Here is an 11,161-nt window from a genome sequence, read left to right as displayed (position 1 = left end):
TAGCATAAGCAGCTTAATATCGATGTATCCCCTCACCATGTACCCATTAAGTATGTCATAATATCTATAATGCTGCACAAATCCTTCTCTGTCCCCAAGAAGCAGCCGAAGTTTCGTCCTAGAAACGAGAGGCAGAAGGAACGCAGGTTCCATCTCACACGTTGGCTGTCCATTGAAAAAAAGGTAATACTATGTATCTTTTGTGTTTGTCTATGCAGTGTATCAGTATCTCACTTATTCATGGACACTAACACTTGTATGCATGAGGTGAACCATAAAAATGATATTCGTCCATATAGAAAAGGTAGAATGAGCCTCTTAAAGCGATACAAATTATCTAATGATTTTCTGAACAGATAAATGCATGGTGTAGGGAGAGTGAGGAGCGTTTCGGGCATTCACCTCTGGTGAATGCCACTTGGGTTAATTTCCCCTCTAAGGGAATTGAACCCATATGGAGGCATTCAGGTATTTTGGTAGAAAATAAGAAACAATTTACATGAAAGGGAACATGGCCTTACTACTGTTTTACTCCAATATTATGTTACTGTACGAAAGTACATGCCCTTGTTACTAAACAGTAATTGCCTTCATGTGAAATGTTATTGTTCTTTTGCAGAAGTTCATACTGCAATGTTCCATATAAACTCCTCAAAAAAAGTTCTGAAACGTTATTTTGGTCGATTATTCCTCCCCTTCAATAATACCAATTGGTATTGTATTTTAAATTGTTAGAAAGCCTGATTAGTCACCTTACCAATTAGTTACAACTTGTAAGGATCATGCATTTGTGGAATGAGCAACACAGCTAACCGTGTGGGTAGCGGACCAATTTTCTTTGCCAAAATCCCCTGCAATATTCTTCTGTTGGTATTCACTCTCATTTTGAGTTGCTTGGTGGATTGGATGATTGCACTCTCCCACAGGAATAATAAAGGAAAAAAACAACACATATTGGCAATTTTATTACACTTTATTCATTTGACACTGTCAGGGACCTCAGTAGCGTGTGGAAGATCCATATGCAGCCACAACAGCTTGGCACCTCCTCCTCATGCTGGTCACCAGCATGGTCACACACTACTGTGGGATGGCATCCCATCCCTCCAGCAGGATTTGTCGCAAGTCAGCCAACATGTTTGCTCTGGCACGTACAGCGTTTCAACGATATGAAATACAATACCAATTGGTTTTAATTGAAGGGTAGGAATAATCGACCGAAATAACGTTTAAGAACTTTTTTTGATGAGTTTATTGAAGTGTTGTTCTGAGCATAAGCAATTCATTGACTGGGTGTTAAATACCTGTGATGCTGGAGAATATAAGCAGTTTCAGTGTTTTCAACTTCACTTATCAACACAAAGGGCATTACATTTATTTGGCCGTAATTTGATCGCTTTACAGTTTTGTTACTATAGTTTAGGTATTAAAAAAAGTTATAATAATTTATCATATGATCAATAATACAGTGAGAGATTTGATCCCATGCTGATTTTGTACATTTGCCCACTGACAAAGAAATGAGTCTGTAATTAGTCAAAAATTGTTATGGTATATTTTACATGTATTTGAACAGCGATAGACAGAATAACAAAAACATCAAGAAAAACGAATGTCAAAATTGTTAAAAAATGGTTAGCATTGTGGCAAAACGTACAAAATCAGCAGGGGATCAAATCATTTTTTCCCTCACTGTATATGTCAGAGTGTGACCTCATGGTGTTTTTTTGTATCCTGACACAGCTGCATTATAATGCATTTTTACTTTTGCACATGTTGTATATGCTTATTGTTCTAACAATATGTAGAAGGTTTCATAAAAGGTGATATAAGGTATGTTTGAATATATGCAAAACCTGCTAAATAATCCCAAATTATTTCATTAGGTGCTGAGTGCCTGAAATCATTTTGGACCTGTGAAAGGAAGAGTGAACTGGTTATGGTGTTCAGGAATTCGAAAAGGATACGTGTGGCTGGTAAATATTAATTTATGAGACCAAAGAATAGATAAACAGACAATGGGCCTACTAGAATGCAACAGGTCATCTGTTTTAATAATCTGAGGTATTTGTTGTATTTTGTATCTCAGGTGGACGTTCCATCAACAAGGAAAGGGTTTATATTAACCCAGATATTGAAATAAGTTTCTTGCGCTGCCTTGTGGGGCAGCTTGTCAGACAACATGGTGATTTCCTACTATTATTATTTAAATTTTAAATTTGTGTATGTACCCGATACCTGATTAAACTTAACTGTTGTGTGTGATGATATAAATAATTCAAATTCATGTGACTTTTTGTTAGCCAAAGAAAACAATATCCATGGAGGTCCTTACATGGCCGGTTGCCCGCCACCGTGGTGGCCAGAGGACTTGCCCTTTTCCTCTCCAAACAGTGGTGTGTGTGTAGATCACAACTGAGGTTTTGCTGCTTCAAGCTAACTACAAATCCAATGTCCAGCATCATGTACTCCCCATATCACTCATGACTTACTACTTTTCCCCCCCACATTTCTAGGGGAAAACAGGGGCATGTTTACAGCATCCATACTACGAAAAATCATCTCCACATACAACAATTTGTACGGCTTGACTCCAGATGTTAGTATTCAATTACCAAAATATTTGTGTATCTATGCTCAATTTCATCAGTAAGCCATTGAGAGTTAAGACACTCATCTCTCGTGAAAAAATACACCTTTGTACCCTAAATTCACTCCACCTGCGCCCAAACACTAACGCATCATACCTGCCCTCAGAAAAGTACTTTTTTTTATCTTACCCCCACTTTGAGTCTTGAACCACATATTATATCACACACACACAGCTCATTGTACAAACCTGAAGTTAAAGGTTAACTGTAATTTAGGTTCTAGCATTCCTATAGATACATCGGTGTACAGGCTTTAACATTATGAAGCAGGGTTGCAAGCCCCTGCAGTGTTTTTACACTATTTGTGTGGGTTTTTTCAGGTTGACAATGTAGAAATGGAGGTTGCCAGCTATCCAAACAGCTCTGAGGGAGTGCAGCCACTGTAAATTAACATGTAAATAAATGTGAATAAATATTGTATAAAATGAACTTGACTCATACTTAGTCTTTGGTTTTTGAGTAGCCTAGTTAATACAACAGTTAACGACACTTAGTTCCAATCTAGTAATTGGATTGGACAGGGTCATTCCATTAGTTACGATACACAGGGCCTAACGCTTTTGCGGCCACTTTAGGCGTATTTGTTTCGCAATTTGCGTATAAAAGCAAGGCGAGGTATGTACAAACATGCAGCAATGAGGTAAAAACGCAGACTGCCTGTCGCGGGAACTGAAAATGGCAAATTGCGCTTGTCCGTGTCATGCATATAGGGTCAAGGAAAAGTGGGAGTTTCCCATAAAGATATGGGATGGGATGCGCAAAGTGCGCCTAATTGTGTATTCGGCGGTATGTACAAAAACCGCCTGTGAAAGTGCGCTTCTATTTTGCGTTGAAAATTATCCGCCTTTTAAAAGCAAGCGTAAACCAGGATGCGCAAATGCCTCCTGGTGAAATGGCAGCCGTAACCCGAGCAAGACGAAGACATATATAGGCCAAATGATTTTTGCCACAAGGATCACACTTTTTGAGTTGAGTGAACACGAAATCATTACACGTTACAGATTAAGCAGCCACACAATAGCACAGATACTGGAAGAATACATCGAATCTCCGACTCAGTGTTCACATTCCATTCCAGCAGTTGTTAAACTCCTCGCTACATTACAAATATTGGCATCAGGATCATGTCAAACAGTCATGCTGTCATGCTGACAAATGTCTTTATTTTTATGAACTTTATTTAGAAGAATTCCTGCATTAATGATACTCTACAAACTAATACATGGCAAGGCATGTCAAATTTAAATAATAGATACAAGAACAAGTCCGTCCGTCATTTGCCGCTTGTCCCGAGGCGTTTCCAGGCCAGCCAGGGACCTCCAGCGTGTCCTGGGTCTTCCCCGGGGCCTCTTCCCAGTTGGACATGCCCAGAACACCTCACCAGGAAGGCGTCCAGTAGGCATCCTCATCAGATGCCCGAGCCACCTCAACTGGTTCCTCTCGACGCGGAGGAGAAGCGGTTCTACTCTCTTCCCAGATGATTGAGCTTCTCACCCTATCTCTATGGGAAAGCCCGGACACCCTGCGGAGAAAACTCATTTCGGCCGCTTGTATACGCGATCTCATTCGAGAACAAGTACATAGGCTACAGTATAACATATGAGACAATTATGAGACATCAGACAAAATAAAATGCTAAACATCCTCATAGGTAGCTACATCACAGACACATCTGATCCTAATTGTTAATCTGTACACATAAAATTAACCCAAATAAACCCTAAATTACATTTGCAGCAGAGCCAATAAAAATACAACCTTTAATCTCGATCAAAACACCATTGCAATTGAGAACTATCCAAAGTGAGTTACCGGACCTTAATTGGACTACAAATACGGGGTATTCACAATGCAATTGTATTGCGGGCATGATGGGACTTGTAGTTCTTTTTTTTTAAGCTATATTTTTCCATATCCTCATCAAATCGGACTTGTAAAGGAATGTTTAGGTTAATTAGACACCAATAAATGTCACACTTCTAGTCAACACTCACCAATGCAAATTCTACGTACATTGTATTTATATGTTTATATTATCTTTAAAAACTCAATTTCTGTTAATATTTATCATGTGTTTCCAACCAAATGCATTAAGGGTGTGATAATGGATCTTATACCTGAATTTCAAAAAGATAAGAGCTTATATGTGACTACAAAGCAGGTTTTCAGTTAAAAACAATACCACTTCTAGGTGGCGCTATTGAGTCCCAATTCGGGCTAGGGGTTTGATATTGAAAGAGAGAGTTTAACTAACCCCTGTTTTTTACTGTACAAAGACATGACTCTGCATCTTGAAAGGAACTCTTAACCCTAACCCTAATTTTTGGCCAAAATGGCATGCTTGAGTGTGGGTATTAGACACATTTGCAGGAGGAAATCTGTCAGTGTCAGTAGAATATTACAATACGATATAACAATTCATATCTGTGATGATAACATGATGACACAAAATAGATTCATTCAATCATTTGAATATAGGCTATGAGTGCTATAATCTCGGATTATGGATGTAATTACTAGTCAATCCACAAAAACACATTGACATAAAGTTCGATACCACTGCAGCGAACCTTTCTGTGGCAATCGGGTAGCGTACGTCATCCGCTCATCATTACACCTGTGCCACAACCGATAAGACGGCCTTAAAAGGACGCGCAGATACGCACACTCAACCCGATTGTTGTATGATCAGTGCTGCTACCGCCCTGCACCATCCCCTTCTCCCCCTTGCTGTTTGTATGTTATATCCATCAGGGGGATATTGCTCCCTGCCTCATATGTCGTGTATGCATGGTAGCATCGAGGAGTCATTCCCTTAGATCAGGGGTTCTCAACGTTTTGGAACTAAAGCCCCCCCAAGTCTTCCACATCATGTGTCAAGGCGGCATCAGTCAACTGAGTATATTCAGTAATCACACTCAACCAAAACGAAGGCAGAGCAAGAGCTAAAGAGGTGTCGCAATCTGGTGTCACTCTTTAATTTGACTAACTGCTCCTCCATGGCAACTTAAATGTATTTTCATGAAGAACACCGAGTAGCCTACATAAAATATTATTGTATTCTTTTCTTGTAAAGTAAACCAATGGCGCCGCCGTAATGATCTCTCCGCGCCCCCCTGTTGAAAACCACTGCCTTAGATCATGCATTCTGCCAAAGTCAAACCATTTCCATGTCATGGTATCAATAAACGCTCAAATCTAATAGGCCTACGTGATTGTCTTTAATGAAATGCATCCATGTCTCACCTATTTCTAAGCCTATACATATGTGTGCAAGGTGTACTTATGCATAGGCTATCTGTATTTGAATGCCATAAAGATTATTGGCTTATAATATGGGAAAGGATTTTAAAATGATATATCCTTCAAGATTGATAGGGGGTTTATAGGAAACACAGATACATTTGTTTAATTTGTTTATGTAACAGGGCCAATGAAACAAGTTGATTAAACAAACACTTAAAATGGGAAAATAAACAATACAGATGGAAAAATGACTTTTGACATATTGTGGTTGAGTTGGCTGCCGATATCTTTTGGTTGATGGTCTTGGGTGTATTGCTCCAAGTCATTACATACCTTTAAAGTGAAGAAGGGATAGATAATAAAAGTAGATAACAAATTAATAAAAAGAAGATGAAAGTATAAAACTATATATCATTGAATTGTAGTCTGAATGGGCGCATGCTTGCAGTCTTCATCTCCACACACACGTTGCATAATACATGTTTACCTCAAAGTTTCGTAATGACTTTGCATGATCTGTGCCACAGGAAGAGCATCAGATGCCTGATGAAGTTCTCCCTGTTCATGTAGGACAGTTGTCCTTTCATCTTCTTCAAGAGCGAGTTATTCTGCTCTGCCACCTGAGAATTTATTTTCTGGAACTGAGGATAGCTGTCCAGATTGTATCCAATGTTACACCCTTAAATAATAAAAAAACACAACAGTTTCATTGACTCGCATTTGCAATATAAAAAGGCAAGTACCCGGAATAAAAAGCACTGCAAATCACCTGAGTGGTTGCGCCAGTGCAAACGATCCACAAGAAACCAAGTCTCTCTAAAAAAACCTGGGTCCCTCCGCAAGCAGTAGGTTTGCAGCTGACAGGCGTTGTCATATATAACTGTCTTGGGGCCTAAATGGGGTGCACACAGATGATTACGGACAACAAATTCACAGATAATTAGTCACACCAATGCTAAGCAAAACCTGAACTTACATTGTCGAAAACGTGTCCGGAGTATGGTAAACGGCACGTTCACCGACTCCGCTTGCTCCATTATTGAAAACCCAAGACAAACACCTGAAGTACAAAAAACATTCCATTGTGTAACAAAACAGTAAAACAAAACCTCAATAACCTTACCAGCAGTATTCATTAATTTCAATAGTGTAATGTCAATGTTCAAGTAAAGTAACCTCACCATGTGTGCAGAACAGGGTGAATATGCCAGGGATCAGGTTAGGGTGTCTGCCTGCTGTCTTCCTACAGTCACTGGCCTCTTTTTTACACTTGTCTGTAGTGTACAAGCCTCTGTCTCTCACAGGAGGCAGATTTGGGAAGTAATGCCCAGGATCCTCTGGGGAAGTTAGGGGTGTCGAGACCGGAGGTGTGGACACTGTTTCCTGTGCCTTTTTATAGAGGCACTGAAAGATGGGTACCACCTCCTAGGAAAAGTCCCTTCCATCCCAACCAAGCTAAAAAACAAAGGGCATTCCTTGGCAAGTTTCCCTAAAAGTGCTGGTTGCCGCTCGATCTGGCTGTACTTCAATCCCTCCATCTCTGACATCAACTCCCCGAGTTCTCTACTGGGATGTAGCAGAGCACAGGCAGGGGAGTTCTTGCTGACTTGTGTTAAGAGAGGGCGGTAGGGCTCACTTGCGTGTGTGGGTGAAGTCAGGGCCAACTTCTGCAAAAGGGGCAGGAGGAATGGGGCGCTTTTGGCACTCTGTGACATCATTTCCCTGTGTTCTCCAGGGAGGAGCCCGTCTGCACTGTAGCGCTGCAGCAGCTTACGGAGGTCTGGCTCAGGAATCAAAGTTCGCGTTCTGTGACTGGTAAATTGAATGAAGGAGAAACACATTTAGAACGGTCATAATAACATAAGGCCTTAATCATTTAAATGTAAAAATTATAGGGGTAACATTGGCGTGCACACACACTGAGACACACAATGATTAAAAAAAGAAAATCATAGACTTATCTTCCACTGTTCATTACAGTTTGGCCAGGAACAAGCCTTTCTTTGAGGCCATACCGCTGCTGATACCCCAAAGAGGTGCCATCCATAACAACCTCACTATTGAGACAATGTACACATACATCACATACTTAATTACAAGCTCCAAACATTGTTGTGATATTCAGCCATGGAACAAAATTTAAAGACCACTCCAAAGTCCGCAATCAATGTTAAGTGGTCTCTTAATTATTTTCATGGCTGTATATCCAGACCATTTGCAACTTTGTTACAGAACTTACTTGAAGTTATCTTGGCAGATGGGACATTTGAATCCCCAGCTAAAGTCTGCAGACAGAAGCTGCAAAAAGGCTATGACTGCATCCCTCAACTTGCGGTAGGACATCTGGAGAGAGTCCTGTGTCCCTGCATCTCGCAGATGAGTGTTGTACACTTCTAAGAAGTTGTACATTGTTGTGCTGTAACAGATAAAGAACAAACATGTTGAGCACCAAAGGTTTGATAATAATCTGTGTTTCTACACATAATTACATATCATATTTAGTTAACTTGCCTTGAATTTAGGAAATGATAAACATAGTCCCTGAGGACTTCATGGTGCACCATGTATGTGCCCATGTTTAGAATGAAATCACATCCACCATCATAGTTATGAGTTTTGGGACACATTGTGCATGTGAGTTGGTGGCCTTTGGAAAAAACAAACACATTGTAATTGCATTCCATGTACAAAACCAATCATCATGTCAGAAATAAACCTTTGGAAAATCTTAATAGTTCTAGAAAATTCTCAGTGAATACCTTTCACTTTGTACACATGGCATCTGGTGTACAAATGTGTATCTTTCTGAGGGGTCAATGATAATGGCCTGCCACAGTCACATTGTTCCTTGGGGGTGGGATACAGGAGGAACACTCCATCCTTCTCTTTGTGAAGATTAGGAACAGCAGTCCCATAACGAACCTGGAACAGAAATTGAGTCAGAATCGGATCATATACAGAGGGGAAAAATACCTAGACCTTTTACAAAACTACATGGTCAACAAACACATACCCTATCTGGTAAAGGAATGTGAAAGAGGACTGGTTCTGTGGAAACAGCCTCTTTCACAGTGTCAGGGTATAGAGACCCCTCTTTCATTGCCTCCTTAATCCCTAACGATAAAAGGTGTGCTTCATCGTTGAGGATGTCCTGCAGGATTTGCACGTGGCAGCAGTTCCTCTGGTGCAAACGGCACGTCTGACACCTCATTGCGCCAGCACTCACTTTGATGATTGCATATCCATCTTTTTCAACAACAAAGTAACTGCCGGCAAACGGAATACGTTTGACATTGCTGTTCTACAGTGAGAAAGAACAATTAGTGACATGAAGTTACCTACTGTATGGCACGACTATTACCAATTACTGTCACCATTACCTCTGTTGTTCCATTAGTAGCATAACTGTGCTCTGAGAAGAAAATAAATAGTACAGTAAACAACCACTGTTGCCTCCGTAACAACATTGGTCCAAATAACGCAGCTGTTTAAACAAAATGTTGTGATGCTTTGGCTATATTTTAGAGGCATGGAGTAGAGAAGTGAATAATTACCCATTTCACTGGGACTATCCGGGACATCCTCAATACTGGGCAAAACCCCATTAAATGCCTTGATGTGGAGACAGTCCACCCAGGCCAACTCTGTCATGGTCGAGATAACAGATATATTTGTAAAAGGGGAGTTTACATACTGGACATTCATTAACATATTAAGTACAATATAAACGTAATACCATCAAAGGATGTGTCCACGTGTGTAGACAGTGCCAAGATGTGCCTGGCATGGTGGTCATTGCATGAACACATATATATCCACCTGCAGCCCTCTGGAAACTGCATGGCTCTTCTAGTGATTATGGCAAAATCATCATTCTGCCAATTCAAGAAAAGATAAGAATATAATCACATGCTTCATCACAGACATTCAAAGACACTTGCCGTCAAATAGATTATAAAGTATAAAGTGGGCAAAAAAAATGACTCACATTAAGACGCTTGGTGGAATGGTTGAATGTGTTGATGATGAACACTTTACCCTCCTCATCTACCAACATAACGTTTTCTGTTTCCAACAGAAGGCAGATGTATTTGTCTAGATCGCTAGACAGTGGTTCCTGGGATGGAATACATAGATATGCTTCAATCCTCTACAGGTAGGTAAACAGAGATACCGAATCTTTAATTCACAATTATCCACTGGCCAAAAGGTAAACATTGAATCCTATGAAATTGTCAATATTTTCACAAATAACTGTCTTACCCTGTTCTCATGAATGGTGGAATTGGCATCAACACCAGCACCAGCACCAGCACCAGCACCAGCACCAGCACCAGCACCAGCACCAGCACCAGCACCAGCATCTATACCAGCACCAGAATCAGCACCAACACCAGCATATATACCAGCATTGACACCAACACCAGCACCAGCATCTATACCAGCACCAACACCAGCATCAACACCAGCACCAGCATCTATACCAGCACCAATACTACCACCAGCATCAACACCAGCACCAGCATCAACGCCCGCATCAACACCAACACCGGTATTCATGGATTTCTTCTTGTGGTCCTTAACCCTTGTGTTCTCCTCGGGTCATTCTGACCCATCAGTCATTGTGACCCACCGTCGTTTGCGACAACTTTACCGCATACAAAAACAAAGAGAAGCATTTTCTTTTAACCGTTGGGCTGTCTCAGACCCCCCACATTGCGAAGGTTAAAAGAAAATTATTTTATTTGCTTTTGTATTGGGTAAAATTGGGTAAACACAACGATGGTTCATTATGAACCTTTTGGTCATGTGACCCGAAAGCAGCACAAGGGTTAAAGCAACACAAATAGGACAACGTGGATAAGCGATCCTTCTTTCTGAAGTAAAACTGTAAAACATTACTAAACTAACAAAAGATTGGTATTTACAGATTTACGTCTCAGTAGTCCAGGGATACGTTTAACATCATACTTGACGTTGGAAACTTGCCCAGGGAGATCCTGACTTAGGGCCTCGAAGGCCCGTCTTTTTTTAGATGGTCCTTAAATACAAAACAAACAATAATCAGTTACTTACACAAACATACACAAACATTTCACGATAATAATAACAACATATAATGAGGTTAGTGGCTGGGTGCAGTGCAGGGGTTAGTGGCCAGAGGCTGGGACGGCTGGATGCAGAGCAGGGGGTAGGGGTAGGAGGCTGGGCCCAGTACTGGATGCAGAGCAGGGGGTAGGGGTAGGAGGCTGGGACCAGCGCTG

General features: G+C 40.7%; 2 protein-coding genes across 5 annotated transcripts; one reads left to right on the top strand and one right to left on the bottom strand.

Moving 5' to 3' along the window:
- The first annotated feature begins 189 nt into the window (after nucleotides 1-189).
- On the top strand, nucleotides 190-3,037 carry LOC146234487 (uncharacterized). The gene is made up of 6 exons (XM_084688565.1): nucleotides 190-468; nucleotides 1,887-1,976; nucleotides 2,090-2,185; nucleotides 2,304-2,396; nucleotides 2,517-2,599; nucleotides 2,972-3,037. The coding sequence occupies exons 2-6, from the start codon at nucleotides 1,940-1,942 to the stop codon at nucleotides 3,035-3,037; spliced, it is 375 nt and encodes a 124-aa protein (XP_084544691.1). The 5' UTR covers nucleotides 190-468; nucleotides 1,887-1,939.
- Nucleotides 3,038-6,054: 3,017 nt separating this feature from the next.
- On the bottom strand, nucleotides 6,055-10,604 carry LOC146234486 (uncharacterized). 4 transcript variants are annotated; one of them, XM_084688609.1, is made up of 16 exons: nucleotides 10,161-10,604; nucleotides 9,886-10,014; nucleotides 9,634-9,772; nucleotides 9,452-9,541; nucleotides 9,278-9,309; nucleotides 8,911-9,198; nucleotides 8,657-8,819; nucleotides 8,409-8,544; nucleotides 8,137-8,313; nucleotides 7,859-7,954; nucleotides 7,534-7,712; nucleotides 7,079-7,352; nucleotides 6,874-6,957; nucleotides 6,667-6,789; nucleotides 6,385-6,576; nucleotides 6,055-6,230 (listed from the first exon to the last, which is right to left on the bottom strand). In XM_084688609.1, exons 1-12 carry the CDS (start codon nucleotides 10,455-10,457, stop codon nucleotides 7,291-7,293), a joined length of 1,788 nt encoding a protein of 595 aa, XP_084544735.1. In that variant the 5' UTR covers nucleotides 10,458-10,604; the 3' UTR covers nucleotides 6,055-6,230; nucleotides 6,385-6,576; nucleotides 6,667-6,789; nucleotides 6,874-6,957; nucleotides 7,079-7,290. The 4 variants fall into 4 exon arrangements, with proteins under 4 accessions (XP_084544735.1, XP_084544734.1, XP_084544733.1 ...); XM_084688608.1 differs by having other exon boundaries at nucleotides 7,079-7,712; nucleotides 10,161-10,261; nucleotides 10,328-10,604; XM_084688607.1 differs by having other exon boundaries at nucleotides 7,079-7,712.
- Nucleotides 10,605-11,161: the final 557 nt, after the last annotated feature.

Source organism: Hypomesus nipponensis, chromosome 23, assembly GCF_054491055.1.
Source record: "Hypomesus nipponensis isolate SF chromosome 23, ASM5449105v1, whole genome shotgun sequence".
Taxonomy (NCBI): domain Eukaryota; kingdom Metazoa; phylum Chordata; class Actinopteri; order Osmeriformes; family Osmeridae; genus Hypomesus; species Hypomesus nipponensis.
The sequence above is the reverse complement of the archived record's forward strand: the minus strand, read 5'-3'. Positions and strand labels throughout refer to the sequence as shown.